The sequence below is a fragment of the Malania oleifera genome, chromosome 9 (assembly GCF_029873635.1).
Source record: "Malania oleifera isolate guangnan ecotype guangnan chromosome 9, ASM2987363v1, whole genome shotgun sequence".
NCBI lineage: Eukaryota > Viridiplantae > Streptophyta > Magnoliopsida > Santalales > Ximeniaceae > Malania > Malania oleifera.
This window is the reverse complement of record NC_080425.1, coordinates 1,234,385-1,260,441: the sequence shown is the minus strand read 5'-3', so window position 1 is coordinate 1,260,441 and position 26,057 is coordinate 1,234,385. Positions and strand designations below refer to the sequence as shown.

General features: G+C 36.7%; 1 protein-coding gene across 2 annotated transcripts; it reads left to right on the top strand.

Moving 5' to 3' along the window:
- Positions 1 to 360: 360 nt before the first annotated feature.
- On the top strand, positions 361 to 19,242 carry LOC131163762 (peroxisomal acyl-coenzyme A oxidase 1-like). Of its 2 annotated transcripts, XM_058120499.1 has the most exons (14): positions 361 to 851; positions 1,330 to 1,438; positions 1,611 to 1,672; positions 1,795 to 2,004; positions 2,232 to 2,319; positions 2,409 to 2,571; positions 3,480 to 3,678; positions 13,450 to 13,647; positions 14,750 to 14,881; positions 16,315 to 16,435; positions 16,830 to 16,940; positions 17,140 to 17,209; positions 18,462 to 18,645; positions 18,745 to 19,242. In XM_058120499.1, exons 1-14 carry the CDS (start codon positions 714 to 716, stop codon positions 18,952 to 18,954), a joined length of 1,995 nt encoding a protein of 664 aa, XP_057976482.1. In that variant the 5' UTR covers positions 361 to 713; the 3' UTR covers positions 18,955 to 19,242. The 2 variants fall into 2 exon arrangements, with proteins under 2 accessions (XP_057976482.1, XP_057976481.1); XM_058120498.1 differs by having other exon boundaries at positions 477 to 851; positions 18,462 to 19,242.
- Positions 19,243 to 26,057: the final 6,815 nt, after the last annotated feature.

Genomic DNA, 26,057 nt, shown 5'->3' with positions numbered 1-26,057 from the left:
GTAAAAAATAGTAACTTGGGGTCTATCTAAGAAATTTTTAAGTTTATCTTATGGACTTATAATTAAGATCCAAATCAAATCGCTCACAAGCATTTCAAAAGTTCGACTCAATAAGAGTTTGTTTAAACTCGTTCAATATATAGACGAACAATTTTCAAATTCAATCTTACGACTCCTTGATGAACAAGTCGAAACTGAACACGAATTGACTTAAACCGTTTCAGGTCATGAGCATTTTAATTATAGGATCTTAAAAAATAAATATAAAAAAAGGTAAGAAATGTAATAACAAAATTGCACGTGCTAGAATTTCCCACGCCGAAAACTGAGACATAACCCGGGAGTCAGAAAAAGTTGTGCAAGAGGAAAAGGAGGAGACGCAACCAAATTGAGCACGTGTGAGAATCTCCCCATGCCGAAAACCAGAGGCGTCAAAGAAAACGCTTTCGGAAATATTTATCAAAGCAAAAACAAAAACATGGGCACAAGTCATTTCTCGTTTTTACGGTGTGGCTGTCATCACTCATCACGAACTCATTCAAGACCAGAAGATGTGCTCTCTCATTTATAGTTTGTAGTTGGTTGGTACTCTCATTTTGCACTCGCACGGTTCTAGCTCGCGCAGGGGAGTTGGACTCCAAGGAGTATTTGTGCTTCTCTGGGTGCTCTCGTATTTTCAATTTCTGGGCTTGAAGAGCTGAGATCTCTCGAGAATGGGGGAGGTGGATTACCTTGCCGACGAAAGGAAGACGGCCCAGTTCGATGTTGACGCTATGAAGGTCGTCTGGGCAGGTTCTCGCCCCGCTTTCAATGTCTCTCATCGGATCTCTCGTCTCGTCGCTAGTGATCCGGTGACTTTTTTCTGTCTAAGCCCCTCTCTGTTCGTGTTTTTTTTTTTTTTCTCTTTTTTGAACTTTTGAGGCGATTCTTTTTGTTTGGTCAACTGCCTTTTTGGGGCGATTCTGCATGTGGGTTCGGCGCATTTTAGTGTTGAATCTGTCGAATTCTTCTTTCTTTTGGTTTATGGGGGATTCTGTGTATTTTGGCTAAATTTAAGATTTGACATTAGTGGAAAACTTGGGTATGTGAAGCTTTTTTTTTTTTTTTTTGGAGCAACTATTGGGTAAGGTGTTTCGGGATAATTAGTTGTAGATTTTAGGAAATTTAACAAGAGTGTGTAATAATCTTGGTGGAAGCGAGATTAGATTATTGATTGCCTTTGTTTTGGTAAATTTTTTTAATCCTGTTTTGTGAATTCGGTACTTATTATTATGAATTCCTTTGGGTGTGTCTACTATTTGTTTTGTTGTTCGGTGATAAAACATTTAGGTCTTTCGGAAGGATGACAGAGCCATACTAGGTAGGAAGGAGTTATTTAAAAAGACACTGCAAAAGACAACTTATGCCTGGAAAAAAGTCATTGAGCTTCGTCTTTCTGGTATGTCTTCATCCGTTCATCATAGAATCTAATGCTGCTTTTAGCTGCTTTACGGTTTTAAGTGCCATGATGGTTTTGACTTTTGAGTATTGACTTCAGTTCTACAATGATTATCTCTTACTTTTCTCTTTCATTGCTGAATTTAATTTGTGGGCACATCTTATTCTTACAGAGGAAGAGGCCTCGAGGTTAAGGTCTTTTGTGGATGAGCCTGCCTTCACGGACCTACATTGGGTATACTGTAAAACTACTACACCCAATTTTGTCAAAGAATTTTTGGAAAGGCTGAATTTGTAGCTACTCATTTTTTTTCCTCACTGCTTAATTGTCACATTTGTTCGCTCTTACTGCTTTAGGGTATGTTTGTACCTGCTATAAAAGGGCAGGGCACTGAGGAGCAGCAACAGAAATGGTTACCATTGGCATATAAGATGCAAATAATTGGTTGCTATGCACAAACTGAACTTGGTCATGGTTCTAATGTTCAAGGGCTTGAAACCACTGCAACATTTGATCGTGGAACAGATGAGTTTATCATTCATAGTCCCACATTGACATCAAGCAAAGTGAGTAATTTGGTTAATAAGAATCTTTCCCAATTTTGCAAAAAATATTATATAATATAAGGTACCTATCAGATACACTGAGTCGTTTGTTCCTTTATGGATGTTTCTGCTGCATGAATCAGCCTCGATTAATTTAATTTTTATTATATGCTTTTTAATTCTTTGTGGACTGAAGTTCTTCCATAGAATATTTTTTAATTCCTATTCTTACTTGCTGATATAAACAGTGGTGGCCTGGTGGACTGGGTAAAGTTTCCACACATGCTGTTGTCTACGCACGCCTTATAACGAATGGTCGGGATCATGGGGTTCATGGTAGACGCTAAATCCTTTTTCTAAACTCTAGTTTTCTAGTTTTGAAAATGTTTTATATCATATGAAATGAGTAATGTTTGCATTTTTAGGTTTCATTGTCCAACTTCGGAGTTTAGAGGATCACTCACCTCTTCCGGGCATAACTGTCGGTGATATTGGAATGAAATTTGGAAATGGTGCATACAACACTGTGGACAATGGGCTCGTAAGATTTGATCATGTGCGCATCCCAAGGAGCCAAATGTTGATGAGGTTTGTTCTTTTTTTTCTTTTTTCTTTTTTATTTATTTATTTTTTTTTCCAGTTTCCACCTTAAGCTACCTTCTTTTATTTGTTTCCTTTGGTTAGCTAACTAAATTTTGCTTCAATATGTGTATGTTTTCAATTAGAATTTGCCATTATGTTTAGTCGTTAAAGCCTAAATCTACTGCCTTTGACTTGAATGAGAGTGAGATATCAGTAATAAAAGTTTTTTTTGTTTGACTTGAATTGAAATGATTTGAGCAATACCTGTAGTTAGGGTAAAATACATCAAGAGAACTTCCTATTTTAGCATAGCTTAGGAACATTGGACTCCAATTGGGCTTGTTTGTCAGGTGTTGAACATTTGGACATGTAGCGGAGCAAATGTTTTAGCATTAGTCAAAAGCTAAAATTGTAACATCCTGTTCAGAGATAGCTAGTGTGTCTATTTGTGCCGCATTCTTAGTGATGTTTCTGTATTTAATGTAAACATAAAACTGCACAATCGTCATGCCTTGTTCAATCACGTGGTCTTTATATTACTATTCTCCCTCTCCAACATTTAATTTTGGAAGAGCACACTGCAAGCTTAAATCACTCAACCTAGACCATCTCTGCATCGTGTCATGACTGTGGGAAAGGAAGATGGAGGATTTAGATGTCTAGTGAAAGAAAAGTAAAGAGAAGAAGGATCCTAGAAATGGAGCAAGAAAGACAGCACAAATTGTGCCGCATTTTCAGTTTCCCTGAAGTATCTTGATGAGATCGATGTAAAAGGATTGTAACATTCATATGATCCTAAGACGAACTCTTTCTCATACTATGTGAACTTTCCATCTATTTGTATTTTGCTATTATTTCAATATGTAGGATGATTAATCTGAAGTTAAAAGTCTACCCACCTTTTAAATCTGCAGGGTTTCACAGGTCACAAGGGAAGGAAAATACTTGGAATCTGATGTTCCACGGCAGCTACTTTATGGGACTATGGTATATGTGCGACAAACAATTGTAGCTGATGCTTCTATAGCTTTATCGCGGGCAGTTTGTATTGCTACGAGGTATAGTGCTGTTCGTAGACAATTTGGTTCGCAGAATGGTGGACTAGAGAGCAAGGTATTTTTAGAAAATCTATTTCATTTTCCAGATATTTAGGATTTTGAATTGGATTTTGGAAAAAGCATGTTGGTGTGACAATCCTGCTTGAATTTATTATCATTCCAGGTTGGAAAAGTAAAAGAGTCTTTAACCTTTAGGTTGAGAATGGTTCTCGTGCCTACTTAAGTTGATATTAAATTTTACGTGGCCAGAATATGGACCTTCCATTGACGTGGACCAGGTAAAATAAAATTGATTTTTGGAAAAAGCATGTTGGTGTGACAATCCTGCTTGAATTTATTATCATTCCAGGCTGGAAAAGTAAAAGAGTCTTTATCCTTTAGGTTGAGAATGGTTCTCGTGCCCACTTAAGTTGACATTAAATTTTACGTTGCCAGAATATGGACCTTCCATTGACGTGGACCAGGTAAAATAAAATTTTATTTGTGGGGAAATAGAATTAGTGCTGTAAGTGAGCCAAGCAGAGATGAGTAGTTAGTTGTTTGAGCTTGGTTTTACTACTTTGAGACAATTCTTGAGCTTGGCATAGATTGATTCAAACTTTAAGGTATATGTTGAAAGTTGGTTTGACAAATTTTAAAGAAGCTTGAGCTTGGATTGATATGCACTTGCTTTATGAATCAAGCAGATCAAGACATTGTCTGGCCCAATCAAGCCATAGCAATATATGAACAATATGATTCAGCCATTTTATTTTCATGTGTAAGATCAGATTTATAAAAATTGATGTGGAAATCCCGAATGATTTGGAAGGGATTTGGAGGAGATTGTGGTAGAAGATTAAGGCTCTAATTAGATATGATATTTAGGCTGACTGTATGGGTTGACTTTCGTATTTCCATATTTTATTCTCTGTGTACATGTTAAATAGGGACACGAGTATGTAAAGAATACACAATTGAATATACAATTAATTTATTCTCTTTTTCTACATGGTATCAGAGCTAGGGTTACTCTGAAACCCTAAGCAATCCATGGCTGCCCAAAAAGGAGACAGCCATGAGTCCAGCCAATCGGAAACCTAGGAAGAAGAGTCGGAGATGACCTCCTCCATAGGCTTGGCCGGCGTATTCGAGAATTCCCCACTCCATCTTACTGTTGAAAAATTCAATGGTAAGAATTATAGAGAACGGGCACGGTCAATCAAGCTCGTTATCGACTGTAAAGGAAAGCTTGACTTTCTTACCGGCAAGACTCGGCGACCACCTCCTACCGATGCAGTGGCATCCCAGAAATGGCGGTCTGCGAACTCCTTGATAACGTCATGCTTAATAAACTCTATGAAGTCAGCCATTGGCAAAATGTACCTATTTCTCCCGACGGCAAAGGACATGTGGGTTGCGGTGCGTGAGAAATACTCCGATGCTGAAAATGCTTCCCTGATTTTCGAGTTGAAGATGCGGCTATGGCGGACGATGTAAGAATAACAGGGGAAGAAGCACGAAAGAGAAGAATTGCAGAGAATGCTATTGCATTGATTGTATTTTGTACATGATGCTGTTGCTTTATACAGGAATGAAGCAAAAAAGACAAATCTTAACTAACCAAAGAATATTCTAACGGCTATACAACTAGCTTAACAACCTGTAAAAGTACATAATGGTACAAAGACACCTCAACTATGAATGGGACTATTTAGTAAATTTCCTGAACAATTATCATATGAGGTGTGTCCATCTGATATAGGATGTGGCTGCCTATCAGCAAATTTGAGGATGCCACGAGTTCCTGCATTTGCATGAGATAAGCTGATGTTGGAATGCTCTAATAGACGAAGCAAGGAGATTGGGAAGTCACGGGACACTACATCGAGATGCTCGGACTTTGGCAAGAACTCGATCTTAGTTGCGAAGAGGAATGGGAATGCACCGGTGACAGTGTATGTTTCAAGAAGAAGATGGAGAACGATAGAGTATTTGAGTTTCTGGTGGGGCTGAACTGTGAGCTTGCCGATGTGAGGAGCAAGATTCTAGGTTGCCGGCTATTGCCCTCCATCCGAGAAGTCTTTTGAGAGGTTTGGCGAGAGGAAAGTAGGAGGAACGTGATGTTGAAGGAGCAAAACCAGTCTAGGCCTGAAGCATCAGCTCTCATAACCCATGGGCCTCATACTGGTTCCGGCCCAAAATTGTTCAAAAGGCTCTATTGTGAGCATTTCAAAAAAGTGGGCCATACTAAAGACACTTTTTGGACCTTACACAGCAAGCTTGTGGATTGGAAGCCTAGACAGCCCCATAAAGCCCATGGTCATCAGGCCTCCACCGAAACCCAGGAAAAAAACTGTAGAAAAAGAGAATAAATTAATTGCATATTCAATTGTATTTACTTTACATACTCAGGTCCCTATTTTACATATACACAGAGAATCAAATATGGAAATATAAAAGTCAATCCATACAATCAGCCTAAATATCGGATTTAATTAGAGCCTTAATCTTCTACCATAATCTCCTCCTAATCCCTTCCAAATCATTCGGGATTTCCACACCCCCCCCCCCCCCTCTCAAGTTGGATCATAGATATTGATCATGTCCAACTTGCGAATAAACTCTTCAAAGCTAGATCTCTGTAGTCCCGTAGTGAAAATGTCTGCTAATTCTTCTCTTGTAGGGATATAGGTCATGCAAATTGTCCCCTTCTCAATTTTATCCTTTATAAAATGTCTGTCCACTTCTATATGTTTAGTCTTGTCGTGCTGAACAGGATTATGAGAAATACTAATGGCGGGATTGGCAGTTTTGTTGTCATAATAGAGTTTGATGGGGAGCTCTACTGTGATGTGTAGTTCTTCCAAAAGTTTTTGTAACCATAGCCCTTCACACATCCCTTGTGCAACAGCTCTGAATTCAGCCTCGGCACTGCTTCTGGCTACCACACTCAGCTTCTTACTCCTCCATGTTACTAGATTTCCCCAAACATAGGTACAGTAGCCGGTAGTAGACCTTCTATCTTCTGCTGATCTTGCTCAATTTGCATTTGTGTAGATCTCTACCATCTTACTGTCACCTTTCTTGAAGAATAGTCCTCGCCCTGGAGAGCCTTTTAGATATCTAAGAATTTTATATACTGCTTCTAGGTGATTCTCCTTTTGTGAGTGCATGTGCTAACTGACCACACTTACAGCGAAAGCATCGTCAGGTCTAGTGTGAGAGAGGTAGATCAATCTACCTACTAGTCTCTGATATCTCTCTCTATCCACAGGTTTTCCTATGTCTTCCGTTTTTTTTCCTGCCTCGATAGGAGTATCACTTGGTTTACTATCAAGCAAGCCAGTCTCGGTCAAAAAGTCAAGTACATGCTTTCTCTGGGAGACACTAATTCCCTTTCTTGATCTGGCAACCTCCATTCCTAGGAAATATCACATTTGACCCAAGTCTTTTACCTCAAACTTTGTGGCTAAGACCTTCTTCAATCTCTCCACCTCTCTTGTGTCATCTCCAGTGAGAATGATGTCATCGACATACACAATTAGGATGGTCCTTCTTCCCTCATTGGATTGTTTTAAGAACATAGTGTGATCTGACCGCCCTTGTCGGTATCCTTGATTCTTTATTACTTTTGAAAATCTATCAAACCATGCCCTCGGGGATTGCTTGAGTCTATACAGGGATTTCTTCAATCTACACATTGGTTTCTTCTCCCTCTTTGCAAAATCTTGGTGGTAGCGTCATGAACACTTCTTCTTCTAGCTCACCATTGAGAAAAACATTCTTGATGTCAAACTAATGGAGTGGCCAATCCAGGTTTGTTGCCAGGAACGAGAACCTGTATAGTGTTCAGCTTTGCTATTGGTGCAAATGTCTCGGTGTAGTCAATACCGTATGTTTGAGTGAACCCCTTTGCAACAAGGCGGGCTTTGTATCATTCTACTGTGCCATCAGCCTTGTACTTTACTGTGAACACCCACTTACAACCCACTGGTTTCTTCCCCCTTGGCAAAGTCATCACCTCCCAAGTTCCATTCTTTTCTATTGCCCTTATCTCTTCCATCACTGCCTCTTTCCACTCTGGAATCTCCAAGGCTTCTTGAATGCTTTTAGGAATCTGGATTTTGTTAAAGTTAGAAGTAAAAGCACGACACTTGGCAGAAAGAGCATTGCAAGATACAAATTTTGAGATAGGGTGGAGAGTACATGGTTGGGCCCAAGACCCAAGGGGGAGTGAACATGAACGAGGTTGTTTTCTAAGAGCAATGGGTAAGTCATCTTTTACCTGGTCAGGATTGGAGTCAGACTCATGAGGAGTTGGAACTATCACCGGCTTTGACTCTTTTGGTGCTTCGGAAGTGAGTGTCTCATTGGACTTCGATTTTGGCCTCCTTGAGTAGACGCGTGTCCCCCTATTTGTTTGTATGTCCACAGCTCCCCTTGAGTTCAAGTTTCCTTCTGTACTGGGTGAAGAAGCGGATATAGGGTGTGGAGTGGCCTCGAAAACAGCAATATCGAAGTAGTCTTAGTTTAAGGGTCGAGCTTTACTCAAGGACTCCCCCTGAAGCGAATAGTAGGGGGTATGTTTGAAGAAGGTGACATCCAGGCTAACATAAAGTTTCTGGGAGATTAGGTCATAGCATTTGTAACTCTTCAGTGTGGGAGAGTAACCAAGAAAGACACATATAAGTGCTCTGGGATCCAATTTGTTCCGCTTGGATGCGTGAATGTGGACAAATATAGTGGACCCAAAGACACAAAGCGGAAGATGTGAGCCGAGCCTAGAATTGGGAAAAGTCTGTTGGAGTTTTTGGAGTAGAGTTGCAAAGGATAGGATTCTACTAGGCATTCGGTTAATGAGGTGTGTGGTTGTCAAAATTGAGTCACACCAAAATTTTGTTGGCATGTGAAAGGTGAACAACAGGGCACGAGCAACTTGAAGGATATGTCAATTTTTCCGTTGAGCAACCCCATTTTGTTGAGGGGTGTCAACGCAAGAGCTTTGATGGATAATACCATTCTCTTGAAGATACGTGCCCGAGGAGTGATTGAAATACTCAGTACCATTGTCATTCCAAATGATTTGGATTTTTGTGTGAAACTAGGTTTGTATCATAGAGTGAAAATTCATGAAGACTGATCGAGCCTCAATTTTATCAGTCAATAAATACACCCAACACAGACGAGTGTGATCATCAATAAAAGTAATAAACCATTTTGTATGGGTCCTATTAGGAGTATGAGAAGGACCCCATAGATCACTGTGAATTAGACTAAATGGCATGGATGGTTTATATTGAGATCTAGGAAAAGTAGTACGATGGTGTTTGGCAAGTTCACACACTTCACATTGAAAATCCAAGGCAGTTTTATTCGAACATAGTGAAGGAAATAAGTGCTGCAAATACTGAAAACTATGATGTCCCATCCTTTTGTGCCATAACAAAAGTTCACTTTCCCTAGGACTAGATGCAGAATTACAAACAGTAGGAAGACATGATCCATTCACATTAGCTTTGTCGAAGTAGTAGAGCCCGTCACATTCCTTAGCACTGCCAATTGTCTTCCTCGATGATAGGTCCTGAAAGACACAATGAGAGGATAGGAAGTTAGCTGAGCAATTAGACTGTTTGGTTAACTGACTAATAGACAGCAAATTGCATGATAAGTTAGGAACGTGGAGGACAGATTCAAGAGTAATATATTCAGAAATACGAATACTCCCTTTGCCAGCGATAGGGGATAGAGTCCCATATGCAATTTTGACTTTTAAATTACCGGCACAAGGTGAGTATGTTGAAAATAAATGATAAGCATCAGTCATATGGTCAGATGCACCAAAGTCAATAATCCAAGTTGTAAAATGAGAAGTGGAACTAAGGGCTGTCAAAAAAGTACCTTTGTGGGCTAAAGAACCAGATCACATAGTATTAAAAAATGGAGGCAAGCAAAAGAAAAGAAGAGAAGAAAAGAAGAAGAAAGAAAGAGAGAGGAGGCGGCGGCAGTTTCCTAAAGTTACATTCAGCTCTAGGTCTGTCCTTTTATATATTAATAATAAAAAAATCTGGAAAGACAAAATTATCCCTACTTACACCGTTTAATTACTAGAATAGCCTATTTCTTCTAACACCCCTTTCCCTTCAAGCTGGAGTTGTATAAATATCACCTAACCCCAGCTTGTTACAACCACTAGACAATGCAGGCTTAAATAAAGCCTTTGGAAAACATCACAATAAATGGAGTCCTTACAGCCTTTAGTAAAGCATCCCTCACAAAATAACAGTTGACTTCAATGATTTTTATTCTCTCATGAAACACTGGGTTGTTAGCAATATAAATGGCAGCTTGATTATCACAAAACATATCTATGGGCTTCTTAACCAAGAATCCGTCTCTGATATAAGAGACTTCAACCACATAAGCTCACTCATAGTATGAGCCATAGCTTGGTATTCTGCTTCAAAAGTAGATCTAGCTATAGTAGTTTGTTTCTTGTTACACCAGGTAACAAGATTATCTCCCACAAATGTACGGTATCCAGTAGTAGACCTTAGGTCATCAATTGAGTCAGCCCAATATGCATTAGAGTATCCCATGATCTCATAGTTTCTATTACATTTATATATCAAACCTCCACTAGGAGAGCTTCAGAACATGGTCTTAAATTTCCATGAAATTATCCAATCTTCTGTCGAAATTTCTGCTTTCCTTCACCCTAGAAATTGAAATGGCAGCTGATTTCCGTCTTGCATAACTTCCGTCAAAATTTCAATGAATCATCCGAAATTTATTGAAATCTCAAAATTTTAGCGACACTTGTTGAATATTTAACTATGGAATAAAATTTCCTTAGAATTCAAATGTGAGATTTAGATGCAAAGTGAAATTTCTCTCTTAAGTTATCCTTTTTTTTTAATTGGAACAAAAGATTATTACGAGGGCTTTTCAAATTACATGAAAAATTAAACTTTCTTCAGCATTTTATTTAACCACGAATGTCTAAATTATCTTTATTTGTATAATAAATACATTTAATTTATTTATGAATTTCATTTGCACCTCATACATGACATAGATGTATTTAATTTGTAATATATTAGTCCCAAAACTTACATTATTATGTCTTTTAACCATTTCTAAAGTTTATAAAAGAATTTCATGCTTTACTACTTATTTCCATCGTTTTTTCAAATTGAAATTAATTGACATCAAAATCAAAATTTCTATACTTTTGGAGCTTCAAAATTTTAGTGAAAATCGAAATTTAGCACCTTGCTTTTGAGATACCTTAGAATCCTACAAACAGCATCCCAGTGTGGTTTTATGGACTGAAATAAATTAGAACTACCTATAATATGGGAGGAGGCACCAAACTCAATAACCCATGATGAGGGGGATGAAGAGGCAAGAAGCCTGATTGTACCTGAATGGGCCAGTATCACTTGCTGTAGACTGGGTTTAAAGTTGTTGAACCATGCAGAGAATATTGTTATACTCTTCTCGAGACACGGTAGATGATGTACTCAATTCCCTAGTGGAGTGGCTAGGTGCACTAGAAGTGTCAACCATGGAATAACCCTCGGCAAGAGACTTATTGGCCCAAGTATATTTCCCATTGAGATCCCGACATCCATCAATAGTATGATTGTCCTTACCACAATGTGTGGAAATGTGAGAATTGCCATGACGGATTCATTGTTGATACACTACTTTTTCCACAACCTCCATCCAAACCTTGTCCTCGTCCTCTTAACACTTCCTTGACCACGGTTAAGCGTGCTGCTAACCATGACAATTATCACGTGAAGAAGTGTGAGAAGAAGAATTGAGAGCCATCTTTAGTGATCCTTTGGATTCTAGCATATGCTTCATTCATAGATGGAATGAATTCACTGGCATGAATTTGATCGAGGATGGGTGAAGCTCTGGACTCAACCTAGTGAAAAACTTCACTGCCAAGAACTCTGCCTGTTGCCTCTTAATCATCTCAATGTTGGAACTAATTGGTTAATAACCCACATACACTTAAGAGTGCTATAACACTCACTAATAGGTTACCTTCTTGGTCATATTTGAAAACCTTCTCATATAGGTCAAATGCATGAGTTTGATTTTTATCTTGTGAGAAGCTTTCACGGAGATCATCGCATACGGCCTTCATTGTTCTATGAAACATCACGTTTGTAGCAATTCCTGGCTCCATGCTATTCAACAACTAGACAAGCTCTATGTCATTCTCTTTCATCCAATCTTCATATTCTTTAAGAGTCTGGAGACGAAGATGAATGCAACAAATATTTGAACTTTCCTTTCGCTGTCTGGAGAAGAAGGAGACTGAAACAAATATTTGGACTTTCCTTCTGCGTTAATGTATGCGCGTACTGCCTGAGGTCATAGCTGGTAGTTGGAGGATCCAGCCGATTTGATGGTTGTGATCTGTACATTAACAGTATCAGTTGAAGCTCTCTCTGAAGAGGCCATCGAAAAAACCACCCTCAATATGCTACAATAAGTACACACCGTACTGGAATGAACAACACAACAACAATGCAAAATCAAGCAGCACACACAAGCACAGAGCAGAACTTCAGAACTTCAAGAGGGGTGCTCTAACTACAGAACATAAGTTACAACATCTTACAAGGAATGTTTTTACCATGTGGGCTTGGGCAGCCCATAACAAGCACGGCAGACACTTGTCAAACAACCTGGTAGGACAGCAGCTACAGGTATGATGGCTGGCAGCAACTAGAACTGAGTGCTGGTAAAAAATTTTAAAAAAATCAACACCAGAAACTGATACCACATTGCAGTAATCAATCATGAACACACAGCATCACCATGCTACAACCAACCAGCGAACAGCAACACAGCAATAGCAGATACCAGAAGCAGAATTTTACACAGCAACGGCAGATACCAGAAACAGAGCATAACTTCACATCAGCAAATCACCATGAACACATACAGCATCCTGCCAGGGTTGCTGCATGGCGAAACCAAGATGAAAAGTGACCTTCAACGACTCTCAAACCAACCAGAAAATTGGATTTGAAGAAAGAAAATAAAAAAAAATAGTGTCAAGGAAAAAAAAAACTATGGAAAATTAGATTTTGAGTAGATAAATGGTCTGATACCATGTAGTAAAGTTAGAGATGGAGACGAGCAGAAGAAAAGAAGAAAAGAAGAGAAGAAGAAAGAAAGAGAAAGGAGGAGGCGGCAGTTTCCTGGAGTTAAGTTCAGTTCCCCTGCCCTTTTATATATTTATATTAAATAAAGCTTGAAATACAAGAAAAAACCCTGCTTACACCACATAATTACTAAAATATCCTGTTTCTTCTAATACTAAATAACTAATTTATGTCATGCTGACTTACATAGCTGCATGATTTGAAATCTGGAGAAGAAGTTATCAATTGCTCCTTTATTGCTAGCTAGTGTTACTGTAGCAAACCTGCTGATAAATCATTTACTGGTTTGGTCTCTTTTATCAGCCCCCAGAAGTTTATTTTGTTGCTGCGGCCAAATTCACCTTCCTTTAGGCATGTGGACCTCGCCATTTACCATGATTCCTATGGATTTTTTACCTGCATAAGCATCTAATCCATGTCATGTTGAATGGTGTATCTAGGTTCTCTTGTTGATTGCAAACAGAAATATTATTCTTTTTCCCTTTTTAACACAAGGCTTCTTATCTTTAGAATATTTCTGGAATTTGTTCTTGCTATTATTGAACTGAGCAATTCTTTAATTGAATGTTTTTTTTTTTCCGCTTGAACAAAATCTCTTTGCTGCCTTTAAAGAAGATGCAGTTTACACCTTCTGGTGAATTCTTTGTCTCTAGGTGATTGATTACAAAACTCAGCAAAGTAGGCTCTTCCCTTTGCTGGCTTCTGCCTATGCCTTCAGATTTGTTGGTGAGTGGTTAAAGTGGCTGTACACCGATGTGACCAAAAGACTACAGGCCAATGATTTCTCAATTTTGCCTGAGGTTCATGCGTGCACTGCGGGTTTGAAGTCTTTGACTACTGCTGCCACTGCTGTACGTGATCATTACTGACCTTTATCACCACTTCCTTTATTTTATTTTGTAGGTTGATTCCTATCAGCTTCAATATGTCTGTGCGCATGCACATGTGCATGCATGCTGGTGAGCGCATGGTGCATGCACACATATGCATGTAAAGGTCCTTTGCATCTTTTATGATTCTTGATTTTTTCACTTCCTATTGAACTAACTAAGCAATTGGGAATAGCAACTTGATGCACTTGAGCTATTTTGATTTATTGCTTCAAAAGGCAGTACTCACAAACCTCCTCACTTATTAGCATGATCAACTTTACAATTTGTAATTCTTACATACAAATGTTTTTTGGTAGCAAGATATTAGCAAAGGTTATACCTCAATGATTTTTCTCAAGATTTTAGCTTACCAATGGATGGACATATGATGCTACTCCATTTTCTTCAATCATGGACTGTGACCTGTATTTTCCTGTGCATCCATGAATTTATTTGTTTCCTTATGATAGATTTCTGCTCTTTAACCTGTTCACATTCTGACCGGGTCTTGTAAAGGAGCAGGCCAGTGTGTAGGCTTTGCGTCTGTTTTGGGTTGAGGACAGTGGTCTGATGCATGCAGCCTTACCAGTTAGCCCACATGTGGAGAGGCTATTTCTGAGGAAGCTGTTTCTGCGCTCAAACACATGACACCCAGGTTGCATTGCAGCAATCTTAGTAATGCACTGAGGGCCTGAGGCCCACCCACCCTCGTTGATCATGATTTGTAATGCTAATAATTCTGCCCTTTATTTTTTATGTACTTTTAGCAGCACACCATCCCACCCTTTGGAACTTAAAATCAATCGGGCAGATTAATGTGGCTTTTGGTAAGGTTTTGGACAAAAGCACGTTCTGTGCTCTTATTGCCAGGCATTGCATCTTGTCATCCTGGTGGATGTTAGTCTGCTGGATGATGATAGCTGATCTTATTGATTCATTATTTTGATGAAGTATCCAAATGGCATTGTCAATCACCGGTTGTACGAATTATCTTATTCTGTGGTTTTCTGTCCTCAAAAGCCTACTTAAGGTATTAACTCTAGTTTTGAACACTTTAATTGATTGCTCTATCCTGTTACAGGATGGGATTGAAGAATGCCGGAAACTATGTGGTGGCCACGGTTACCTATATAGCAGTGGGCTTCCTGAGTTATTTGCAGTGTATGTCCCTTCATGTACATATGAAGGAGACAATACAGTAATGCTTTTACAGGTAAATGAAATATGGATTATTTTAATTTTTCATATGTACCTTCTAATATTTTCATATAATTGTATTAGAACATGTGGAGACGCAGATCTTTGTTGATTTTCATATGATGCACTGGCTTTTATCATAGAATGAGCTTAACTCTGAAGCCTGTTCGGAAGAGTAGGTAGTTGAGTAGGGTAAAAAGTAACAATAGGTTGTTGGAGATCCCATGCTATTCTCATAACATTTTTATTGGTCATATATGGTACTTGGCTAATGTGGGTTTGCACCTTTGCTTCCAATTTTATGGGAGACTTCGTGGATTATTTCATTTAGACCTAAACGTTAAACCTGAAGGTGGGTTTGTTTATCGCTACAAATTTCAGCTCACCTACTTCCGCCAAATTCAAGCTGTTAACTTTCCTTCATTAAATGGAAAGCTTTATAGAAAGGCTATAAGACCAGCTATGCTTTCTAGACTAGAATGTTGGGCAATGAAGAAACAACATATCCCAAAAGTAAAAGTTGCTGAAATGTGAATGCTGAGGTTACTGGTATAACATCAAAGGATAAATTAAGGAATGAACATATTCACAATGAGTTAGGCATAGCACTGGTAGAACGTAAGATTAAGGAAGGACTGCTTAGATGGTTTGGGCATTTGAAAATGTGGGCCAAATAGTGCACTAGTAAGGGAGAGTGAGCTAGTTATTGTTACTGGTATTAGAAGAGGTAAAGGTATACCTAAAATAACATGTGGAATGAAATACTGAGGAAGGATTTAGTTGCTCTTAAGCTAGCCTAGGAAAGTGCCCTTGATCGTGTGAATTGGAAACAAAAGGATTCATGGAGCCAATCCCACCTAGTGGGACTTGAGGCTTCTTCTTCTTGTTGACTTTTACTTCATGGTTTGGACATTGGTCGGCCCACCCCCAACCAATTTATCCCTATGTTTGTTTCAATTTTCAATCGTATTTCTAGTTTAGCTTACAAAAGTGCTTGAGGGTGTTCATATGTTTGGGCATCTTGTGTAAATTGAATTGCTTCGTTGTGTTAACTTATCATTGGAAGCTATAAATCCATCATCTAGAATGGGATTATCAAACAAAAAGAAATCTATCCCTCAAAATATGATTGGTCACGGATTTTGTTTACAGATAATTCACTTATATGACTGCCAAATTTATTTATTTATTTTTGTATTTCCTATTGCAACGATGGATGTGATGAATCAACCTTCGCTGCAATTTGTTCACGCTATGACAAACCCAGGTGTCTACACCAGTTGTGATACTCATTGCTAATGCATTATCTAATATTTTGGATTACTGCATGTCCTGCATGCTCACATGGCTCAGCTGCTCAGCTGACTATGATATGCTGTCTGTCAAAGTGCTACATTATTCGCTGCAAGCATCATGTTGCTGATACTCTACTGGAAATTTATGCTATAGGTTGCGAGGTTTCTTATGAAGACTGTGTCTCAGCTGGGGTCTGGGAAAAATCTTGTAGGAACAACAGCTTATATGCGAAGAGTGGAGCATTTAATACAATGTCACTGTGATGTTCAAAAAGGTATTGTCCGTTTCATTTTCAGTTTTGAATTGCCACCTAAGGTTCGTTTTTTTCCTTTTGTGCTAGTTGTCATGTGTAGAAACTGGGAAGATTGATAATTACTTGCACAAAAAGACTGTAGATTCAACTATATATATACTGGGTGTTTCTTTTGTCTGCCTTCAGAAGTTCAGGGTTTTTTTTTTTTTTTTTAATTTTTATTTTTAGTAAAAGAGGGCGGCACCTCCATATATTTATTAATATACCCTTACTTTTGGCGGAGGAATACCGTGGTTACAATTCAGAAGTTCAGGCTTGGAGTGCAAGCATGTCTAACATGATTGTATGCTCAAACATCTTCTAATCTGTTGACACTCCAACAAGTCACTCTTTAACCTCTTTTAATTGTTTGCAGCTGATGATTGGTTAAAGCCTGGTGTGATAGTTGAAGCATTTGAAGCAAGAGCTGCTAGGATGTCAGTTGCCTGTGCACAAAATCTGAGCAAATTTGCAAACCCAGAGGAAGGTATTTTCTCATATTATTAAATTTTCCCCTCTTAATCTGCAATTTTTTAGTCAAATTTCTAAGAGGCACGTTTGTGTAAATATATTTGGTGTAAGAAATTTTTCGACAAAATTAGATTTCTTTCATCATTAATGAAGTCCTTGGTCCTTCAGAATCTATGATTTTGGCTTTATGTCAATCTAGTTCTCTCTCCATCCAGGTTTTTTGGAACTCTCAGCTGATTTAGTGGAGGCAGCAGTTGCTCATTGCCAAGTAATCGTCGTTTCTAAGTAAGCTTCTCTTTTCTTGCTATATTGTTACAAATGAATTTAATTAATAAATATTGACTTAATGATAATTCAGCATTCTGCTGCATGCTAGAAGCTTCTCGCCACGAACACCCGTTACCAGTTTGATGCATTAGTTTATTTAAGCATTCCTTGTACTGTACAATGACAAGAAAGGTGTCCAACAAAAGAGGATGTTAACATATTGTTATTTGTTAACCCTGTCTGAGTTGCCTAGTATACCAGCTTCTTTTGCTCGATGTAAATGGTTCTTTCAACATGAATTACATTCTATTGCTAAAAATATTATATGAAATAGCCACACTTCTTGAAAAAAAAACAGAGAGATAGAGAGAGAGAGAGAGAGAGAGAGAGAGAGAGAGAGAGAGCAAGTCACCTTTTTACTATGCTGTAAAAAAAAAAAAAAAAAGAAAAGACATTTTGATTATTAAACTGTCCCAAAATCACCACTAGATTTGGGGCTAATTTGAATCAATCACTCCCAGTACTTGCCAGCCAAGATGCTGGAAGCCTAAGGAACCCCAAGTGATGGGCAGAGCTGGTAACGGCTCTCAAAGAAGGATGTTTATATTGTTAAACAGCCGGCCCATGCTGCACAAGATTCAACAATGATCTCCGTTGAAACTATCCTTAGAGCCCAACTCAAGTGAGGTATTGTCCACTTTGGCCCACTAGCCTTCACGGGTTTGCCCTATAAAATGCTCCTCATATATTTGGAGCCCAAACCAACCAAGGTCCCACATGATAGTATCTCCAAGGTGGCTTTGATACCAAATGCAATGGTTTTGGGCTCAACTATGGTGATGTATTGTCCATTTTGATACACTAGTTTCATAGGTTTGTCCTATAAAAGGCGTCCCACATATTTGGAGTCCAAACCAACCTTATTAGCCCAAGATTTCCTAGTACATATCTGATATGGGACTCTGACACTAATCCTATAGCGTGTTGCATCATGAAATGGGAGGAAGAAAAAATTTCACTGATAATCCAGAGGTGCAGTTGGCTGACAGGCATGTCTTCCCCTCATGATATTTCAACCAGAAATTTCATGCAGGACTGACAAAACCCCAATATTTCTAGACTTAATTTTAATTTTTTTAGTCCATTTCTGCCAATTTTCAAAGCCCTGAAATTTGCTGATAGAAGAAAATGCAGTTGAATGCTCAAGCTTGTTTTCTCTTATTTGATCTTCATCTTTTAATCATATTAGATGTGGAACCATATCTTTCAGGTTCTTTGAGAAATTGCAACAAGAAATAGATGGGAAGGGGGTTAAACAAATGTTGGGGTTCCTCTGCAACATCTATGCCCTATCCCTTCTTCATAAACATCATGGTGATTTCCTCTCCACTGGTTGCATTACCCCAGAGCAAGCTGCACTAGCAAATGATCAGCTCAGATCTTTAAATTCCCAGGTTTGTCTAGAAATTACAAGCTTTTTTTTTTTGGGTCTAAACCAATGCTGGAAAGTAGCAGCCATCCGGTTACCAACTTTGCTATTTATTTCTTTTAAGGTCCGCCCAAATGTAATTGCACTCGTTGATGCTTTTGACTACACTGATCACTACCTTGGCTCGATCCTTGGCCGATATGATGGAAATGTGTATCCAAAACTCTATGAGGACGCCTGGAAAGACCCTTTGAATGACTCAGTTGTTCCAGATGGCTACCGTGAATATATTCGGCCTCTGCTGAAGCAGCAGCTCCTGTCCCCAAAACTCTGAGGACAATAGTAAGTGTGACAGATGGTCCAAGGTTCTAAATGTGTGCGTGTGTTTTATTTTTTCTTTTCAGTTTGCTGTAATCGAACTGCTCATGAATAAGTTAGTTGGATGATAACCACTTAAGGGGGAGGGTCGTAGGTGACGTTTGTAGCATCAATTTGTGCAATCTGTGCAGATTGAAGTTGGGAATGTTAGCATTACCCGTCTCAAGTTGTCATCAGACCAGGAGAAGCAGAACAATAAGATTTGTGATCCCAGTAATGCACATACACATACAAATCTTTGTCCCATGCTACTCTCATCTCTTTTATGTTTTTGTTGTTGGGCAGAATAGGCTCTTGAACTTGCCTACTCGATAGTCAACACTCGTGTCATGATCAGAAAGCTTGTCCTGTAACTGTCTCGCTCAACTTCACTTGTGCTGAGTTGGTGTGCAGTTTCAGTTAGGTTCATTTTGTAGTTTAGACGACACTAATAATAAAAATAATAAGGGTAAAAGATATTAATCTTTCTTGAGGTTTGATAAAAAAAAAAAATAGAGATTTCTCTCAGATATTTTTTAAAGTTTGCTAAAAAGATATGGATTTTTATTTTTAAAAAAATTGTATTTTTACAAAATATTAGGGAAAGTTTGTATCTTTTTGACAAATTTTAAGGTGACTTGAAGTTTTGAAATTTTAGGAGAGATTTTTAAAATTTTTGAAAGCTTAAGAAATATCATGGTCTTTTTATTAAATTTCAAGGGAGGTATTTTTTAAAAATAAATAAAATCTCAGCAGATATTAATGTCTTTTGTGTTAAGGATAATAATTATAATAATAAGGAAGATTCTGTCATGCTGGGATTGTCAATTGTGCTCAAGATCTATTAGCCCAATCTTAATAATTACAATAAGCAATTTTCAGCTTAGCAAAATTGTATATTTTGTACAAGTAACCGTTTGTTTTGAATTTTTTTGGTGGTTTAGGTCAGTTGAGCTTGAAGGCAATTAAGTTATATCATACTTCCCCTCCAAAACTACATCCATACATATAGGTTGTCTACCCTAGTAGAGCAGGGAGACCAATTCAGCAAGCATTACTATTACTATCATAACCTAATTTATCACACAAGTTAAATTTATTCCTCCGATAATAATTGCCTTAATCTGTAGCGAACCGCTGCAAGGATTGAAAAAGAAGAAGGGTTATTAATTAATAGATAAATATGTCCTTCATTCCAAGACCACATTGCAAGAGAAAATTGAATTTCTATAAACCTGTTCAAAAGAAATCCCCATGCGTATTTATAATAGGATACGAGCTTAATTTGATATATGAGAGAGAGAGAGAGAGAGAGAGAGAGAGAGAGAGAGATTGGGATGTAAACTGAGTTGGGTGCTCTTCGAATTCTTAAAAGTAGGGTTGATAAAAGAAAGCAGTGAAATGGAAAAGGGCACTAATAATTGATAAACACAACGTACAAATTAAGTTATGCATGCAAGGATTGAGCAGAGAATTAAAAGCAGCCCGCGAGGCATATGCAGGCAGCCAAGAATTAGATGCACAATTATGCTGCATGCTGCTGGATGAACCCACCGGCATGATCCTGGAATCCCGCACTACGTACATGCTTCTTTAAATTAATTAGCTTAGCAGCTTAGCTTTCATCCACCCCAAAACGACACCAATTCACTCGTGTATTCCTCCGCAACAATACGTTAAATGGCATGGAGCTAGCTAGCTAGCTTTTCGTTGATATATATATATATATATGTGTGTGTGTGTGTGTGTGTGTGTGTGTGTGTATAGTGGTGGCTGCCGGCCAGGGTGGATCATACTGGCGGAGGAGGGTGGTCCTAACTCCTAATCTCGTGCGTGCGTGCATGCATGCATATGTACTTACGTATAGTACGCGTGTTGGAGAAAGTTGCAGCAGCTAGGTAGATAGCTAGCTGCCTAGCTGCACCTTACGTAGGTCTATCGAGTCATTATCAATCACCAAACCCCCAACATATCTGTACTTAATTATTTAGTATATATTTTAGGTCTGTCATCGTTTAAATATTCTAAAATTATCTGGCCCTAACTCTATGAATCATTCTTGTTTTTAATTTAATTCCAAATATATATATCACCCATGCACGGGGTAGAGTTGATGAGCTAATCTAATAATAAAGGGTGTATGTATTTAGTGAATTTTAAAATTTGGATTTGAATTTATATATACACTTGTGAGTTTAGATAAAATGTAAAATAAAATTATGTTAAATTTCCTTCAAATTTTCATTAAAATTAAAATTCAAACTCAAAATCTATATTCCCAAACAAAAGATAATATAATGAGTTAATATAATGGGTTTTGCCTTGATATAATTGGTTCATCCCTATGTGTATTCTTCAACTAAAGTTGAATCTTGCCTTGTGCGAAATTCAAAACTCAAATCTACAAAACTTTTATACTCAGTATGGGAGCATGGGTTTTGGACTCTTAGATTTAGATTTTGACGAATTTTTAAAAAATAAAAGATGTAATATCAAATGTTCTTAACTTGAATTTGTTACAAACTTACTCGCCAGCCACATGTGTAATATCTAAACATCTACGAACCATGATCATGCATTCTGTGGAATTAGGGTATGGTGCGTACCTTCCATATTTCCTCCACATCCTCTTTTGATTATGGATATTATGATAAAAAAATTTTGAAATAATTTACCGAAAAGATAAACGCTAGCGTAGTACTATTCAGGCTAAACCTTTCAAATAAGCATCTTTCCTAAGTAATTCTTTTGAGATAGTCAATTTCTTTTTTCTTTCCCATCCCTTTCAATTTCCATCCCAATGAGCTCTAAAGTAATATAATAGTCATATAACGGTGGATATCTACTACTCTTCATGTATCTATCAATCAAAGTATTTGTACCACTACCATGGTGGCTACTTAAGATATGTAATTGTTACATGATTGAAATGATTTTGTTTGGGACTGTGCCTATATATATATATATCACAATCGTATGCACTGGTGGGGTCAAGACCTTTGGGTAGTGGAGGCGAATACTTTTCTTAGGTTTTTGAATATAACATTAAGTGTTTAAAAGTATATAGCTTTGCATTTCTATATATAGGATTATCGTAACGTTGGTAGAAGTTTGACCTCAACTTTTAAGTTTCTAAAATTCCTAATAAAAAGATGAAATTTTAAAATATTTGAAATTGGCCCTTAAAAATATCAATTTTAGTGGCCATGAACTAGCTTTCTTGCTAAAGCCCCTACTTAATTAGAAGAACACTTCTCTAGGGTATCATTTTCTTTTCAAAAAAGATGTTGCACTAAAACATGAAGGCATTGTAGGAAAATATGAGAGAGGAAAAAGGAAAACATAAAGGAATCCTACTTTTATGTTTGGTTATCAAAGAAAATGAAAGAGAAAATAAAAAATATATATATCAATTCAATGAATAAAAATTTGATTTTGTACATAATTTTTCTTCATTTTTAATCATATTAGAACAAATTATATTATAAAGAAAAAATACAGTGAAAAATGAGTTTTCTTCTCATTTTCCTTTCCTTTCTTTTCTTCCATCAAAATCATTGATCCAAATGTCGAAAACTAAAGTTAGGAACGTATCCAAATAGTCTACTCCTGATGAAGAAAGTTGGTCGCTTGGGAATTTTTTTTTTGATAATCAGTACTCCAGCCACCATCGCGTCACTTTGGATACTATGGTGCGACACGAAAGTTGAAAGGTGAAAGCCGTCTGTCCATTGACGCACACCTAATAATTCAGCCGCTTAGGAGATTAATATATATTGATAGTTACATGTATACATATTGTCCTATGCATATACAAGACATGGGTCGGTGTTTGTCCCCATAAAAAAGCAAGAATAAAAAAGAAAAGAAGGTACAAAACAAACAAGCATAGAAAAAACATTGGGAATTTGGGACCATGCAAGATATATAATGGTCTATATATATATATATATATATATATATATAGACCATTGTTTGGGTACGGGTGTGCTGATTCTACGGGATATGCTTGTCCAGCACACTGCAAAAATGGAATAGTGCCTGAGAAGAGAACTGAGGAATGAGGATCAGCTGACCGCCAAAACCTGAAAAGGATACGCGGTATGCATGATTCACATTAGCGAAAATGGCCGTAGAGGCTGCCAGCTTGTGACCTTCATCCATCACATATGCTCTTTGTGGACTACATCCATCAGGTTTCGTGATTGGTTTGGAATTCAAAAAATATTGAGAAAAAGAAAAGATAGTATGAAGGATTTTTTTTTTTTTTTTATCAATAAAAGTTAAAAGGAAAGTAAAACAATATATCAAATCAACTTGTGGACGACTTGTAACTTTAGTGACTTTAAAATCACGGGTTCGATTCTCTCTTGAGGCATAACACCGGTGAATTATCAGGGGTGCATCAATGGACGGGCGGGCTTTCACCCTCTCGGGTTTGGTGCTGCACATTACTGTACAAAGTGGCATAATGGTGGCTGAAGTCCCCGAGTTATCCATATATATATATATCAAATCAACAAGTAAAATTTTAATTTTATACATTCTTAACATTTGATTTTAATAGTTTTTCACTTTTAGTTGTGTTTGATATAGAGAGAAGATATAGAAAATGAATTTCATTTCTTTCTTTCTTTTTTTTCTTTTTTTCCTTTATTTTTTCTAAGCAAAATCTTTTATTCCTTTAATGATGCAAATTGATATATAATGTGTACATATATTATATATTGCCATTATGTGAACCTTCAATTAAAGTATAATTCCAATTTAACTTAACATACAAGTCATTAGCTATACATTTTTTCAAAATAAAATAAAGTATGTGTCTAGCTATAATGTTGTAAAAATGAGAGACATGTATAAATTTTTAATCAAGACGTACAACTCACATTTACTGTTCATTTGGTTTGGTGGAATTAATAGTTATTCCTTGAAATGAAATGGAATATAATTTAAATTTTGACAATTAAGAGAATAGTTATTTCTTGTTCTTCCCTAATTATTTCATTCAACGTGTAATAAGAAAGGAATAGACATCTCGATGACGAAATTTGGGAATAATTATTTCTTAACTATTCCTTATAATGAACTCATAAAATGATTTAGATTGTTATTTATTTTATAATAACAAAATAATTTTTTATATAACTAATTGTCACTAACCTACTAAAACTAATTTATTTCTGGGACAAGTATTTCGAAAACCAAACATAACCCTAGTATTTGATATGTCGTTTGGAATTTGTAAAATTTGTATCCTTATGCATAGAATAGTCACAAAAGAAAAAATAGTATAAAAATGGTTTTTGATTTGTAAAATTTTTATCCTTATTGGTAAGGCCATGGCAATTGGTAAATTGGAATTGGGAAATTGGAATAACAAATAAACATACACTCTTATATATGAATTATTAAGAGGTTAGGGGTTGTACAATAATTTTTTTGTTTTATTTTATTTTTTGTATAATGAGGAAACAAATCATGACAAAATGTTTGTTTATGAAACTAATTTTTTGTTTCTATTGTGTGTTTTTAGTTCTTTGTAAAAAAATTAAAAATCAAAATTTATGATTTCAGTTATTTTGGCAGTTGGTTACCAGAATATTTTAATAACCAGATTTAACCCTTTTTTGGATTAAATCATTCATTTTTTCATATTATTTAATTAATATTAAAATAAGTTTATCCTATGAAAATTAAAATAAAGATTTTTTAATTTTTTTACAAAATTTTAAAAATAATAAAATAATTTAAAAAATAGTTTTACTATTTTTCAATTTTCATGCACAATAATATTGTTCTTGTAAAGTAAATTTTGAAATATAATAGTTAAGTAAAAAACTAGAATATTTTCATTTTTTTATTATAGTATTTTTAATTTTTATTATTTTAATCTTATTTTTAGTTATCATTTGATTCAAGAATAAAAATAAGCATATGTTTAATCGAATTTTTTTAAAAAAATTTTAGAAACATTAATCAAGTTGCTAGTTTCAATTTTTAGTCTCTATTTTTGAATTTTAATTCTCATTTTTTATTTTTTTTCATTTTCATCTTTTAATAGTGACTCCAAAAGACCCTTTAGAAATCCATTCCTTCGATTTTTGAAGGGCCAATTGAACAATAAAATATGAAATCCTCACTCTCTTTCTCCCTCTCTCAATTATTAGTTGAAGTTAGACTAAGTTTACAACATCATTTATAACTTAAATTACTTGTTAGTAAGGTTTTAGTCTATTAGGAGGCTTCATTATTAGACCAATACACTGAGATTGTCCAACAACCATAGCATACCGCTGCCAAACACATCCCAACCCTCCTTCTACCCCTAAAAACCTCAAAAGCTTTCATTCTCTCTTATACCGTGCGTTTGGATCAAGGATTTTACTTGAAAAAATAAAAAGAAATGAAATAATAAGGAAACTTATTTTTCTTCTACATTAGATTCTATAAAAAATGAAAGCTTTTTTTTTTTTGTATAATTAATAAATTTTTTTTTTCTAATTTTCTCTCTTTTTTTCATAGCTTATATAGATGGGCAAAAATAAATAAATAAATTGTGGGCCAAGATCAAGGCGGGCTTGTGGCAGCACTTCCATTGGAAGCCCAGTGGGCCCAGTGTGGCCCATGGACACTAAAATATGGCCCTGAGGTGGTTTGTTCATTTAGGAGCCTGCTATGCAACACATTGTACAAATTAATAAATAATGCAACCCCCAAGAAGATCCACACATCCCTAACTAGAGCTGCCCCAAACATTGATTAGGTGGGTGTGCATCATGTGGCCTTGTTTCAAAGGACACCTCACCCACAAAGATGCTTTAAACAACTGTCCTATTCTTTGCCCCTCCCATGACGTGGCATTCCATGATTGGTTGAACCTCTCGTCCAATTATAATATTGAAATGATATACTTATCTTCTCATCACCATTTTATTTACCCGCTATCTTGTGAGTATTGTACTATGTATATGGTAGGACGAGTGAACGTCATGGTAATGCATCAATATAGGGAAAACAATATTGCGGCTGATTTTCTTACTAAAGAATAAGAAATGCAAAACAATGTAATCAATGAAA

Bases quoted from the DNA above. Each gene is read 5' to 3' on its own strand.
- LOC131163762 (XM_058120498.1), top strand. From the start codon at position 714: ATGGGGGAGGTGGATTACCTTGCCGACGAAAGGAAGACGGCCCAGTTC. The intron at 852-1,329 runs GTGACTTTTTTC...TAAAACATTTAG, and splicing joins GTCTCGTCGCTAGTGATCCG to GTCTTTCGGAAGGATGACAG. The intron at 1,439-1,610 runs GTATGTCTTCAT...TTATTCTTACAG, and splicing joins CATTGAGCTTCGTCTTTCTG to AGGAAGAGGCCTCGAGGTTA.